Raw genomic sequence first — 16277 nt, forward strand, 5'->3', positions numbered from 1 at the left:
GAAACTTACACAAGTCTCTTAGATAGCCTCATCCACCAGAGGGCAGACAGCAGAAGCAAGAAGAACTACAATCCTGCAGCCTGTGGAACAAAAACCACATTCACAGAAAGATAAGATGAAAAGGCAGAGAGCTATGTACCAGATGAAGGAAAAGATACAACCCCAGAAAAACAACTAAATGAAGTGGAGATAGGAAATCTTCCAGAAAAAGAATTCAGAATAATGATAGTGAAGATGATCCAGGACCTCGGAAAAAGAAAGGAGGCAAAGATCAAGAAGATGCAAGAAATGTTTAACAAAGACCTAGAAGAATTAAAGAACAAACAAACAGAGATGAACAATACAATAACTGAAATGAAAACTACACTAGAAGGAATCAATAGCAGAATAACTGAGGCAGAAGAACGGATAAGTGACCTGGAAGACAGAATGGTGGAATTCACTTCTGTGGAACAGAATAAAGAAAAAAGAATGAAAAGAAATGAAGACAGCCTAAGAGACCTCTAGGGCAACATTAAACGTGACAACATTTGCATTATAGGGGTCCCAGAAGGAGAAGAGAGAGAGGAAAGGACCAGAGAAAATATTTGAAGAGATTATAGTCGAAAACTTCCCTAACATGGGAAAGGAAATAGCCACCCAAGTCCAGGAAGCACAGTGAGTCCCATACAGGATAAACCCAAGGAGAAACACGCTGAGACACATAGTAATCAAATTGGCAAAAATTAAAGACAAAGAAAAATTCTTGAAAGCAGCAAGGAAAAAACAACAAATAACATACAAGGGAACTCCCATAAGGTTAACAGGTGATTTCTCAGCAGAAACTCTACAAGCCAGAAGGGAGTGACATGATATATATACTTAAAGTGATGAAAGGGAAGAACCTACAACCAAGATTACTCTACCCAGCAAGGATCTCATTCAGATTCAATGGAGAAATCAAAAGCTTTACAGACAAGCAAAAGCTAAGAGAATTCAGCACCACCAAACCAGCTCTACAACAAATGCTAAAGGAACTTCTCTAAGTGGGAAACACAAAAGAAGAAAAGGACCTACAAAAACAAACCCAAAACAATTAAGAAAATGGTCATAGGAACATACATATCAATAATTACCTTAAACGTGAATGGATTAAATGCTCCAACCAAAAGACACAGGCTTGCTGAATGGATACAAAATCAAGACCCATATGTATGCTGTCTACAAGAGAGCCACTTCAGACCTAGGGACACATACAGACTGAAAGTGAGGGGATGGCAAAAGATATTTCATGCAAATGGAAATCAAAAGAAAGCTGAAGTAGCAATACTCATATCCGATAAAATAGACTTTAAAATAAAGAATGTTACAAGAGGCAAGGAAGGATACTACATAATGATCAAGGGATCAATCCAAGAATATATAACAATTATTAATATGTATGCACCCAACATAGGAGTACCTCAATACATAAGGCAACCGCTAACAGCTATAAAAAGGAAAATTGATGGTAACACAATAATAGTGGGGGACTTTAACACCTCATTTACACCAATGGACAGATCATCTGAAATGAAAATAAATAAGGAAACAGAAGCTTTAAATGACACAATAGACCAGATAGATTTAATTGATACTTATAGGACATTCCATCCAAAAACAGCAGATTACACTTTCTTCTCAAGTGTGCATGGAACATTCTCCAGGATAGATCACATCTTGGGTCACAAATCAGGCCACAGTAAATTTAAGAAAAATGAAATCATATCAAGCATCTTTTCTGACCACAATGCTATGAGATTAGAAATCAATTACAGGGAAAAAAACGTAAAAAACACAAACACATGGAGGCTAAACGATACGTTACTAAATAACCAAGACATCACTGAAAAAATGAAAGAGGAAATCAAAACATACCTAGAGACAAATGACAATGAAAACACAACGATCCAAAACCTATGGGATGCAGCAAAAGCAGTTCTAAGAGGGAAGTTTATAGCTATACAAGCCTACCTCAAGAAACAAGAAAAATCTCAAATAAACAATCTAACCTTACACCTAAAGGAACTAGAGAAAGAAGAACAAACAAAACCCAAAGTTAGCAGAAGGAAAGAAATCATAAAGATCAGAGCAGAAATAAATGAAATAGAAACAAAGAAAACAATAGCAAAGATCAATAAAACTAAAAGCTGGTTCTTTGAGAAGATAAACAAAATTGATAAAACATTAGCCAGACTCATCAAGAAAAAGAGGGAGAGGACTCAAATCAATAAAATTAGAAATGAAAAAGGAGAAGTTACAACAGACACCGCAGAAATACAAAGCATCCTAGACTACTACAAGCAATTCTATGCCAATAAAATGGACAACCTGGAAGAAATGGACAAATTCTTAGAAAGGTATAACCTTCCAAGACTGAACCAGGAAGAAATCGAAAATATGAACAGACCAACCACAAGCACTGCAATTGAAACTGTGATTTAAAATCTTCCAACAAAAAAATTCCAGGGCCAGATTGCTTCACAGGTGAATTCTATCAAACATTTAGAGAAGAGCTAACACCCATCCTTCTCAAACTCTTCCAAAAAATTGCAGAGGAAGGAACACTCCCAAACTCATTCTATGAGGCCACCATCACCCTGATACCAAAACCAGAAAAAGATACTACAAAAAAAGAAAATTACGGACCAATATCACTGATGAATATAGATGCAAAAATCCTCAACAAAATACTAGCAAACAGAATCCAACAGCACATTAAAAGGATCAGACACCATGATCAAGTGGGATTTATCCCAGGGATGCAAGGATTCTTCAATATATGCAAATCAATCAATGTGATATACCATATTAACAAATTGAAGAATACAAACCATATGATCATCTCAATAGATGCAGAAAAAGTTTTTGACAAAATTCAACACCCATTTATGATAAAAACTCTCCAGAAAGTGGGCATAGAGGGAACCTACCTCAACATAATAAAGGCCATATACGACAAACCCACAGAAAACATCATTCTCAATGGTGAAAAACTGAAAGCATTTCCTCTAAGATCAGGAACAAGACAAGGATGTTCACTCTCACCACTATTATTCAACATAGTTTTGGAAGTCCTAACCATGGCAATCAGAGAAGAAAAAGAAATAAAAGGAATACAAATTGGAAAAGAAGTAAAACTGTCATTGTTTGCAGATGACATGATACTATACATAGATAATCCTAAAAATGCCACCAGAAAACTACTAGAGCTAATCAATAAATTTGGTAAAGTTGCAGGATACAAAATTAATGCACAGAAATCTCTTTCATTCCTATACACTAATGATGAAAAATCTGAAAGAGAAATTAAGGAAACACTCCCATTTACCATTGCAACAAAAAGAATAAAATACCTAGGAATAAACCTACCTAGGGAGACCAAAGACCTGTATGCAGAAAACTATAAGACACTGATGAAAGAAATTAAAGATGATACAAACAGATGGAGAGATATACCATGTTCTTGGATTGAAAGAACCAATATTGTGAAAATGACTCTACTACCCAAAGCAATCTACAAATTCACTTCAATCCCTATCAAATTACCAATGGCATTTTTTACGGAACTAGAACAAAACATCTTAAAATTTGTATAGAGACACAAAAGACCCCGAATAGCCAAAGGAGTCTTGAGGGAAGAAGACGGAGCAGGAGGAATCAGACTCCCTGACTTCAGACTATACTACAAAGCTACAGTAATCAAGACAATATGGTACTGGCACAAAAACAGAAACATAGATCAATGGAACAAGATAGAAAGCCCAGGGGTAAACCCATGCACCTATGGTCAACTAATCTATGACAAAGGAGGCAAGAATATACAACGGAGAAAAGACAGTCTCTTCAATAAGTGGTGCTGGGGGGCTTCCCTGGTGGCGCAGTGGTTGAGAATCTGCCTGCCAATGCAGGGGACATGGGTTCGTGCCCCGGTCCAGGAAGATCCCACATGCCGCGGAGCGGCTGGGCCCGTGAGCCATGGCCGCGGAGCCTGCGCATCCGGAACCTGTGCTCCGCAACGGGAGAAGCCACAAAAGTGAGAGGCCCGCGTACCACAAAAAAAAAAAAAAAAAAAAGTGGTGCTGGGAAAACTGGACAGCTACATGTAAAAGAATGAAATTAGAACACTCCTAACACCATACGCAAAAATAAACTGAAAATGGATTTGAGACCTAAATGTAAGACTGGACACTATAAAACTCTCAGAGGGAAACATAGGAAGAACACTCTTTGACATAAATCACAGCAAGATCTTTTTTTTTTTTTTTTTTTTTTTGCTATGCAGGCCTCTCACTGCTGGGGCCCTTCCTGCTGCAGAGCACAGGCTCCGGACGCGCAGGCTCAGCAGCCATGGCTCACAGGCCTAGCCACTCCGTGGCATGTGGGATCCTTCCAGACCGGGGCACAAACCTGTGTCCCCTGCATTGGCAGGTGGACTCTCAACCACTGCGCCACCAGGGAAGCCCCACAGCGAGATCTTTTTTGATCCACCTCCTAGAGTAATGGAAATAAAAACAAAAATAAACAAATGGGACATAATGAAACTTAAAAGCTTTTGCACAGCAAAGAAAACCAAAAGAAGACGGAAAGACAACCCTCAGAATGGGAGAAAATATTTGCAAATGAATCAACAGACAAAGGATTAATTTCCAAAATATATAAACAGCTCATGCAGCTCAATATTAAAGAAACAAACAACCCAATCCAAAAATGGGCAGAAGACCTAAATAGACATTTCTCCAAAGAAGACATACAGATGGCCAAGAAGCACATGAAAAGCTGCTCAACATCACTAATTATTAGAGAAATGCAAATCAAAACTACAATGAGGTATCACCCCACACCAGTTAGAATAGGCATCATCAGAAAATCTACAAACAACAAATGCTGGAGAGGGTGTGGAGAAAAGGGAACCCTCTTGCACTGTTGGTGGGAATGTAAACTGATACAGCCACTGTGGAGAACAGTATGGAGGTCCCTTAAAAAACTAAAAATAGAATTACCATATGATCCAGCAATCCCACTACTGGGCATATACCCAGAGAAAACCATAATTCAAAAAGACACATGCACCCCAGTGTTCATTGCAGCACTATTTACAATAGCCAGGTCATGGAAGCAACCTAAATGCCCATCAACAGAGGAATGGATAAAGAAGATGTGGTACATATATACAATGGAATATTACTCAGCCATAAAAAGGAATGAAATTGGATCATTTGTTGAGACGTGGATGGATCTAGAGACTGTCATACAGAGTGAAGTAAGTCAGAAAGAGAAAACAAATATCGTATATTAACACATGTATGTGGAACCTAGAAAAATGGTACAGATGAACCGGTTTGCAGGGCAGAAATAGAGACAGAGATGTAGAGAACAAACGTATGGACACCAAGGGGGGAAAGCCGTGGGGGAGTGGGAATGGTGGTGTGCTGAACTGGGCAATTGGGATTTACATGTATACACTGATGTGTATAAAATGGATGACTAATAAGAATCTGTTGTATAAAAAAATAAAAATAAAATTCAAAAATTTTAAAAAAAAACAAACCCAAAACAAATGTGGCCAATGGTAACTTTCACAGGTACAGCATCTAACCCTGTGGCAGCCATGGAAATGCACTGTTTACATCTCCTGCCATGGGGAACAGAGCTGACTGACAGCTCCAGCTGCGGCACTGGTGGATCCACCACTGCATTTGCCCTTGGGCTGCTCCCACCTAGACTGAGCACAGCTAAGCTGTTAATTCACACCCATTCCTGAGAGACCAATGGGTGACTCTGGCCCCAAAACTTGGGCAGCTTATGGGTCAGCCTGGTGGACCCTTCCTCCGACCGTGCAGCAGTCTGAGACTCTTCCTACCCAGGCCTCCTTCCTGCCCTCTCTCCTTCACCGTTGTCAGAACTTCATTACATCCACATTCAGGGGTGGCCCTGTAAGACAGTGGAGTGGGAAAAATCTTTCTCAGAGGCAGTCTGCAGGCAGTGCAGCTGGTATCCACACTGGAAAAAAGGAAGCCCAAGGTGAGAATGTACAGATTCCTGCACAGTGGCCCAAGGTCTGGTTCTTTGGCCAAGAACCTGGAAGGAAAAGGACTGAAAGACTGGAAACCAGGGGTCTGGGGTAGAGACATATGGATAAACACAGGGGAGTGGGCACACAGTGTTCATTTCTGTCTCACACAGTAATGCTCCCCAGAAGGCATCCATCATGGAAGAGGCACAGAGCAACCAAGCAGAAAAGAAGACTCAGCCCGTCCGTGTTGCGCGGGCTTCCTCATCGGCCACCTCAGAACTGGCACCACGGGCTCAGGGATGGAGGAAAGCAGAAATCCAGCATGTAACCCCAATTACCCAAAGTCCATATAGTTAGTGCTGCCTCTGAATGTCCAGTCTGTCCACACAGAGACCAACGCTGAGCCCCGAGATGGCACATTCCTCGTGGTGAACAAGTGCTGCCGGACAGCAAGTCAACACGTGGGCCAGTTAGGGATGTACTGCTTCTCTGCTCCGTGAAAATGGATCCAGGCCCTTTACATAGCTTCTCCTTTGCCAGCTAGCACCAAAGCTTTGTCAGTAGAGGGCGATGGAGAGACGCGGGAGGAAAAGGGTTTTGCTTCTAGACTCCTGCACTGCCCGCCACCCGGCAGCCCCCAGGCAGCTGCCCCCGGAACCCTAGAGGGCGGACTTCTGGCAAGTTCCAGAGGGCAGATTTCTAGCAAATTCCACCAGCAGAGCAGCACAGATGATGAGTGACTTCTCTGCCATCCAGTGAACCACAGCCATGCCCTCCCTCAGCCCTTGGGCGGAGGGGTGCGTGGATGAGCTCTTCTCTTTCTATCAGCCCTGTATAGCTTACTCCTTCTGTCTACTATTCCGGTATCCTTTAAAGTTCTCTTTACTTCCTACTAGCCAATCCCCTGTTAGAGGTAATAATTCTCTGTATTAAACTTTCCCTGTTCAAATGATTGCATAGTATCTGTGTCACACCTTACAGTGAGAGAAGTGATAGATACCATTCCAGGTAAGAGTTTGCCTTTCCTGTTCACAGGGACTCAGACATCACTGCTATCGAGGGGCTTATACAAGGTGGGATCCGCAGGTGTGGAATCCCGTGCACCAGCATCCAACCAGGTGATCAGAGTGGGTCCCTGATCATGGAACCATTGATTGTGTCACACTTCCAGAAGCAGCCAGCCTCACAGAGGACTGCAACAGCTAAGGCACAGCTGAAGTGCCATCGACCCTCTGAAAGGATGGCGTACTGTTTCTCAGGACACGTGTCCCCACTGGCTTTAGGAACACGTCGGGAACCAAGGAGTGCACGAGGGAATGGCTCTACTTGCCACACTCCCTAAGATCCACCATGGGACTCTGTCCTCCCCATCCCTGCAATTCTGGGCTCTGCGGCGTTGGAGGTCCTTGTCCCAAAGGGGCAACTCTCATCAAGGGACACAGCAAGGTTCCATTGAACTAAACTGTGTCTGATTCTAGGGCACTCTGGACTCCCTGTGACCAGCTACCAGCTGGTGAGAAAGGGAGTTGCCATCACCGGCAGGAGACAGAGCTACTCTTATACAGTGGGGACAGGGAGGGACAGGGAACCAGGTGACCCACTGAATGCCTCCTGATACCCTTTGGCCCCACTGTGACTGTGTTCGTGCACGTGTGCCAACCATGGCTACAGTCCAAGGTGGTTCCTCTCTTCCTCCTTCTTTTACAGGTGTCAGACTCCATCACAGTCTGAAGGCTGTGGATGCCTTCTCAGCCTCCCTCCCCTTTACCCTCCACGGGCACATTCCCCAGAAGTCTCAAGCACATCTTACTCTTCCCTGGCATCTTCTTCTCTGAGGACCTGAACTAACACAAGCCACGAACCAAAAGAGCAGTGTGTGTGGAAGGGGGTGACAAAGGTCATCTTATCAACAACCTCTTTTAACATGATTATAGAATTGCTTTTGTTTTTCTCGAGATGTCTTTTTCTTCCTGTTATATGCCTTTAGTACCATGACCTTATCCTCTGTAGCACTTAAAATAATGGAGAATTTTATGCTGGAGAGGAGAAAGGGAATCCTCCTAGCCTGCTGGTGGGAATGTAAATTGGTGCAGCCACTATGGAAAATAGTATGGAGGTTCTTTAAAAAACTAAAAAGAGAGCTGCCATATGATTCAGCAATCCCACACCTGGACATATATATGGAAAAGAAGAAGACTCTAATTCGAAAAGATACATACACCCCAATGTTTATAGCAGCACTATTTAAAATAGCCAGGACATGGAAGCAACCTAAATGTCCATCAATAGATGGATGGATAAAGAAGATGTGGTACATATATACAACAGAATACTACTCAGCCATAAAAAAGAATGAAATAATGCCATTTGCAGCAACATGGATGGACCTAGAGATTATCATACTAAATGAAATAAGTCAGACAGAGAAAGACAAATATCATATGATATCACTTACATGTAGAATCTTAAAAAATGATACAAATGGGCTTCCCTGGTGGCGCAGTGGTTGAGAATCCGCCTGCCGATGCAGGGGACACGGGTTCGTGCCCCGATCCGGGAAGATCCCACATGCCGCGGAGCGGCTGGGCCCGTGAGCCATGGCCGCTGAGCCTACGCGTCCGGAGCCTGTGCCCCGCAATGGGAGAGGCCACAACAGTGAGAGGCCCGCGTATCGCCAAAAAAAAATGATACAAATGAACCTATTTACAAAACAGAAAGAGACATAGAAAACAAATTTATGGTTACCAAAGGGGAAAGGCGGGGATAAATTAGGAGTCTGGAATTAACAGATACACACTAGTATATATTCAATATCTTATAATAAGCTATAATGGAAAAAGAATCTGAAAAAGGATATATGTGTGTGTGTGTGTGTATATATATATATATATATGAAACTGAATTTGCTACACCTGAAACTAACACAACATTGTAAATCAACGATACCTCAATAAAAATAAATAAATAAAACAAAAAAAGATTATTTGGGAATTTTAAATTTCTGTGCATATTTTTTTTCACTACTGAACACCCAACTCCTACCATAATGCTGAGCACAAAATAGGGGTTCCAAATGTTTAGTTGAGTGAATGAGTAAGGCTATGCAGGAACATCCAATCTACAGCAAAATTTACCAAGTGTAGTAGCAGAAGAACATTATTGACAAGACACTATTATGACACACACAGAAATCCTGGAGAGCAGACTTATATTTCTAGAGCACAGATAATGATCAGCTGTACAGTGACAGTCGAACAAGAAGATGTCATAAGGAGTTGGAGCTAAGTTTAGTGCTACGTGGGGCAGCCTCCATGTCTTAAACAGAAATAAGCAAATGTCAACCTATGGAGATATAAGGGGTTGTCAGCAGTGGTCAACACGAAGTAATTTGAAAAGCAAGCCCTGCTTCTTCCATCTTCCACAACAACCTGTGCGGGGCCACCCTGCCCTCTAAAGTGGCTTGTGGGGCTTCCCTGGTGGCGCAGTGGTTGAGAATCCACCTGCCGATGCTGGGGACACGGGTTCGTGTCCCGGTCCGGGAAGATCCCACATGCCGCGGAGTGGCTGGGCCCGTGAGCCACGGCCACTGAGCCTGTGCTTCCAGAGCCTGCACTCCGCAACGGGAGAGTCCACAACAGTGTGAGGCCCGCATACCAAAATAAATAAATAAATAAATAAATAAAGTGGCTTGTAATTCTTAGAAGCTGTGACGTTATCATCTCCAGAGGCTACGGTTAAAATGTAGTCTAGGAGGAAAAGAAGAGTTCTGATCTTTCCACCTTCACGGAATGAGGACAACGTTTAAGTGAACATGGGCTCACTCTCAAGGGTGACCTTGCACTTGTTCACTCCCAGAGAGAGCACTTCCTTACATGGGGCCCACGGCAGGTCACTAGCCTCATCCTAGTCCCAGACGTGCTTGGGTTGCTGCTAAAATTACAGATTCTGGGCCCCCCACCCCAGAGCTTGGTCAATCATATACTTTGAACTGTTACTGATAAAGAAACTACTTCACTTCAAGAGGGAATAAGTCACTTTAAAGAGGTTTAATTGATTAAGAGAAGAAATGAACATTCATAACTTGTAGATGGCACTTCATAAATTGGGATTGATTGCCAGAAAGGATAAATTGAAGGAAGAATACTGAACCCTAATACAACTGCATAAGTTTTAAATAAAAAAATTTTGTGTGTACCAAAGAAGAAACATGGAGAAAGAGAAACCTTTGGCTAAGAAATCAAGACACATATCAAGCACTGCAAAAAATACTACTTATGACTTTATTTTTCTTTTTAATTAAGAGGGCTTACACAAATTGGGCTTCATGAACAAACCACACAGCAATAATTACATAAAGCTTTACTGATCCAAAAGTATTATATCTGCCACCAAAAATGATTCTTTGTATATTTCTGTTGTAAAAATCATAATGATGCCACAATTTAGATGTACTGCCTACCTTTACAATTAAATATTAAATCCTTTTGGGAGATCATGATACCCCTATCATTAATTTGAAATATTTTACTTTTCAAATACCATTCTTAGAAATAAAAAGTATAATCATAAAGTATGTTAACTTCCATTCCTAAAAATTTTTTTGAACACAAGCTAAAGGGCATTGGTTGGGACTTAAAAATGCATTTATTTCAGGAATAGTTTTTGCATAGATGTAATTGATAACATTAAAAAATCAGAATGTAAGTTTTCCATACAGATTATATGTTCCTGTAAAGTACAGAAGTGCACTGTTGAGATGTTAAGGCATCTGGGGACAAAGGACACTTCCATGTTTCCTTAGCCTAGAGCTTGCCTCTTTGCTTAGAAGACTCTTTCATCCTTTTGACAAAAGCAAGGTCCCCTACTCCCTCGGGCCAGTTGTCATGATGTTAAGTAAGTGGAAAACCTCAGGTCAGACGCAAATCTATTAACCTCATTAGTCCTCTTAGTTTCCACCAAACCATTTTGTCATTTTCCCTGGTTCACCCCTTTTCTCAGCAAGAAAAAAGAAATTACTGGGACGAATGGCAAACGTTTTGAAAAAAACCTCAATTTGAATCCCATCTCCGCCACTTAGTAGCTTTTGTAGAAGTTACTTCTACAGATTTGGAGAAGTTACTCTTCCCGAGCCTCAGTTTCCTCATCTATTAGAGGGGATAACAACATCTATCTGTTAAAGTTGAGAGCTAATGTGATTCCTATGTACAGTGCTGGACATAATGTAGACATTCAATCAATCTTACTTCCTTAATAATAACACCTTCTAAAACATGCTCACTTTGTACCAGACACTTAGAGTTGCCCACACTCCCAGCAGCCAGTCTCCCATCTCCTCTCTCCAACAGCCTCAGTTTCCATTCAGAAAACCATGAGGTTCTGGGGAAGTGACCCGACTCAGATCACTGACTGATCTAAGTCATAAGTGCACTCTGTTCCCCTGGCTGGGGGTACTGGTCCCAAGCACAGGGAGTCTCAGAATTTGGTTAGAAATGCTGAGACAAAGTCATTCCCTCCCCTCTGTCTCTGTCCAGGTGGATGTGAACAAAGGAGCCTGTAGCTGCAGGTGCGGCAGGCAGCCATCCTGCTACCAGGAGAGTCCATCTTACGATATGGCCAGCATCATAGCAGCAAAAACAGAGGGAAGAGGGAAAAAAATGCCCTTGATGAGATCACTGAGCTGCAGAGTCAAGTCTCACCTGTTATTTGAGACAACAAATTTCTTCATTGCTTAAGCCAGTTTGAGTTGTAGCTACAAGCATCCTATCTGACACGGGACTTTCAACGTGCATTAACTAATCTAATCCTCCCAACAGCTGATGAAATGAATACTATAAGGGACCTCACTTTATAGAAAAGAAAATGAAGCCTTCCAGAAATGAATTTTCCCAAGAACCTCAGCTAATAAGGGTATAGCCAAGCTTCCATCCCAGGCATTCTCACTGCAGGGCTGGCAATCTTAAAGAAAACTTTAGAAGGAAAGGCTGACTCTGACTGCTCATTATTCAGGGGGAGTATATTCTTAAAAGATGGATGTGGCTGCTTTCTTCAAAAACTTAAAAGCTGTTTTTTGTACTGATGAAAAAACCGTGTTAGAATTACAAAAGAAAACCATTTCACTGGAGGCTTGGAGAAGCACTCACCTCGAGGTTTTTTTCCTTCTTTAAAAAGGAAAAACAGGGCTTCCCTGGTGGCGCAGTGGTTGAGAGTCCGCCTGCCGATGCAGGAGACACGGGTTCGTGCCCTGGTCCGGGAAGATCCCACATGCCGCGGAGCAACTAAGCCCGTGAGCCATGGCCGCTGGGCCTGCGCGTCCGGAGCCTGTGCTCCGCAACGGGAGAGGCCACAACAGTGAGAGGCCCGCATACCGCAAAAAAAAAAAAAAAAAAAAAAAAGGAAAAACGATGTACCTCACTTGAACAAATACTGACTCAACTCCGCTGAGGGAAGTGGAAAGATTTTCCCCCCACCCTTGCTACATTAAATACTATCAGAAAACAATACTGTATAACCATGTAGGCATTTCTGTGTTTCCAAATGAGATCCTTAAAGCCACAGTATCTTATGCACATTACCACACTGATGCTATTAGTGAAGAAATATACGGGAGGGGAAAAGAGTAAGTAATATTACAGATCCAAACTAATCAGTGATTAATGCAAAGAAGGTCTGAACCCTTGATAAGCCTATTAGCACATAAAAGAGTAGGTCCCTGATATTAAATTCAAGTACACGTATGTTACATCAACCACATTTTAATTCACTAGCAGCCATTTAATCAACTACCTTTAGTAACAGTTCAAACACATTTGAATTTCATATTCTTTTCTACATTTTGAGAGTGATTAGCTTGGACATGCCTTGAATCCATGGATGTGTTTTGTCATGTGTAAAATCAGGATACTGGACAGATTTTTTAGGACCCTTCCAACCCCAAAGTTCTATGGTCCAGCCATAAGATAAACACACACACAGAGAGAGATTTCTGTGTAATATCTACATTTGGATGAGCCTTATAAAACTGCTGTTTTGTACATCAAAAGTGAATGAACACAGCAAATTCATATGGGTTCATTCAATCTATAACCCAAAGATGGTATAAAATAGCACCATATCATCCCTCCCCACCTAACAGGTCTGATTCTTCCACTCAGATACACAAGCCACTTACTGGAGAAACAAAGAGAGGTTCACTCTCAAAAGTATGGCACCTTCTTGCCTCTCTTCTTTCTCTTCCTTGTACATATATACTCATATTGAGAGTATTTTTCAAGGTTAAAATTTACCAGCCTATGCACACACAAACAACTTTTTAAATATGTAAAGCTGTGTGCTACAATATATTCAGATATTTTCTGGACTAGGAACACTGCCTTTAAAAATCATATGATGATCATAAATATTTTGTACATTTTTGATGTTCTACAAGAAAAACAACGCTTATCTCTTAAGTACCTAAAGAACTTTTTGAAAACCTGAACAGGAGAAGGCGTAAAGTGAGTGACTACTCGTTTCTCAACTGCTCACCTGGTATCTCAAATGAGTGTGTGTACAGAGACTGACCCCATCCACATCCACCAACTGTCCGGCGATACAGGAAGCTGCAGGAGATAGCAGGAAGCGTACCAAGGTGGAGACAGAAGCACACACATGCATACGAACAATCAGATACTCCTCACTTCTGGCTGCTTCCCATTCCCGAGTAAACGCATCTGAAATTACAGGTCTGTATCTTGAACCCTATAGCCTAGAATGCCAGTCTGTGTGTGCCATAATCGGAAGGTGCATAGACAGACGCCTTTTTCTATTTGAGCGTCATTAAAATTAGGTACGTGACTAGGGTGAAGGCAAGATAAAAAGAGCCGTGGACAGTGTCCAACGAACTACACAGTGTGAAGTAGCCAAAAGTGAACGCAGTGCTCAATGTCTGCTCTCTCCCATCTCAAACAATTCAGTTCTTTCCACAATCCTCATTGTTTTCAACACCACCACGTGCCTTTTATAGTTTTCTCCTTGAAATAGTCATTGTGTCTGTATAACAATAAACTGGCTTTCTAGTTTGTTTAGTCCACGGTCCCTTTAGGCCAAAAGCCCAGCAACTCAGAGCTTTCTACCAGAGGGACCTGAGAATCCCACTGCAGCCCCGAAAAGTACAGATAGGTAATTGATGAGTTTAGCAACATCTAATTCCAAAACAAAAGAGAAAGACAGAAATTATCTCCCTGGATGTAAAGGAACTCTCACGTGAGGCTGCTGGCACAGGCAGAGTTTCTCAAAGGGTGATCTTAAAGTCCTGCATTAGAATCCCTGGGGATGCTTACTGAAACTCCAGATTCCAAGACCCTACTTGAGATTGCCTGAATTGTAAGCTCCAGAGTTAGGGCCCCAGAATCTGCCATTTGATCAGGTTGCCAAGCAGGGCTGGGACTAGGGTGAGGCTAACGAGGTGCTCGGGGTCAAGGGTGCAGCAGTTAAGGAGGTGCTCACCCTGGGGGCAGACCCTGCACCTGTGCAACCCTGAGAGCAAGTGGGTCCTTAAATATTGTGTTTGTACCTTGCCTGCCTCACCCCAGTCCTGGGCCTGCACAGAGCACTATAGCATGTTTTTTTACATGGCCGTGCCTCTTTGAGACTCTGAGACCCTGGGGGGAAGCATAGCCTTCTCTCCATCCTTGTATCCCCAGCAGCTATTATAGGACGGCACTGTCGAAAATGGAGGCCACTAGCCATATGACACAACCAAAGCATTTCCATACCGCTAGTCTGAATTGAGATGTGCTGTAAGTGTAAAACCACACATCAGATTTTGAAGACTTGGTATGGAAAGAAGAATGTAAAATAATCTCATTAATAATTTTTATAATGATTACCTGTTAAAATGATAATGTTTTGGATATGTTGGGTTAAATAAAATATATTTCTAAAACTAACTTCATTTTTTTTAAAACTTTTTTTAATGTGGCTATTATGATGTGTAACATTACATATGTGACTATTATCACATTTTTATTGGACAGAGTTAGTACAGAATTAATAATTTAAAAGTTCCCACATTCCTGGGAAAGGGCTGATGGGGCCTAGCAACAGGTAACCATCAGAACTAGTTTTACCCTGTGTAATCAATCAATGACAACTCGCCTGAGAACACGTTTTGTTAGTCAACCAATCAGTGAGAGCTCTCTGACTCTGCAAGTTAGCCAATCTGGAAGACTCAGTCCAATAAGCTCCTTTCTGAGTGTCAGCCAAACAACAACCCTCTCACCCAAGTAACCATGACTTCTGGAAGTCTGCAAATCTCTAAAACCAAAAGCTTCAATAGTCTACTCCAAGGGACCATGCCTGACCAGCAATAAATGTGGTTTTGTGCTGAGTTTTGTTTCAGATATTGAGCAGGGGCTCCATCCTTTGACAGTGTTTAGCATAAAATAACTACTTAATAAATGTTGACAGAGGGAAAGAATCTTTTTGCACCTCTCCCCCTCAAATAAAGGGATTTTTCATTGCCTAGCTCTCAGTACAGTGTTTTGCCAACAGACTAGGCACCATTAAATAATACTGAATTGGACTGAAACTACCTGTGAGGTATTAATAAAAGACATAAATATTCATGATACCTGATTTACTTTTGGAACTCAACATGGAGGTAAAATGAACTAAAGAGATATTTATAATTACCAAATTAAGCACTATGATAATACCTTCAGATAGATTCTTCCTAACTTTCATTTTAATGGAATCTATTTGACAGATGAACTTGAAGTACTAAATCGGGCATGTTATCAATCAATAAACACTACAGGAGTCTGGCAACTTGTATCCACGTCATCTATGTGGGTAACCCCTCTTTTAGCTCAGTTATCTGTTTACTTTCAGCTGTGTTTATTAAAGATCACAGGGATTTTATTTTATTATTTATTTTTATTGCTTTACAATTGTTGTTCATTTTTGCTGTAAAATGAAGTGAATCAGCTATATGTATACCTATATCCCCTCCCTCTTGGACCTCCCTCCCACCCCCCCCACCCCAATCTCACCCATCTAGGTCGTCACAGAGCACCAAGCTGAGCTCCCTGTGCTTTACAGCATGTTCCCGCTAGCTATCCATTTTATGCATGGTAGTGTACATACATCAATCCTAATCTCCCAATTCGTCCCACCCTCCTCTTTCCCCCACCCCCATGTCCACATGTCCGTTCTCTACATCTATGTCTCTATTCCTGCCCTGCAAATAGGTTCTTCTGTACCG

The 16277-nt window shown here is 41.7% G+C and overlaps 1 protein-coding gene across 1 annotated transcript in view; it reads right to left on the reverse strand.

The window, feature by feature from the left end:
- Positions 1-10793: 10793 nt before the first annotated feature.
- Positions 10794-16277, reverse strand: part of PECR (peroxisomal trans-2-enoyl-CoA reductase) — a 29554-nt gene continuing 24070 nt past the window's right edge. The window contains 3 exon segments of the mRNA XM_067023370.1: positions 10794-10922; positions 13559-13597; positions 13600-13669. Coding sequence (XP_066879471.1) covers positions 10837-10922; positions 13559-13597; positions 13600-13669 — 195 coding nt within the window. The 3' untranslated portion in view covers positions 10794-10836.

This window comes from Kogia breviceps, chromosome 2, assembly GCF_026419965.1.
Source record: "Kogia breviceps isolate mKogBre1 chromosome 2, mKogBre1 haplotype 1, whole genome shotgun sequence".
NCBI classification, from domain to species: Eukaryota; Metazoa; Chordata; class Mammalia; order Artiodactyla; family Physeteridae; genus Kogia; species Kogia breviceps.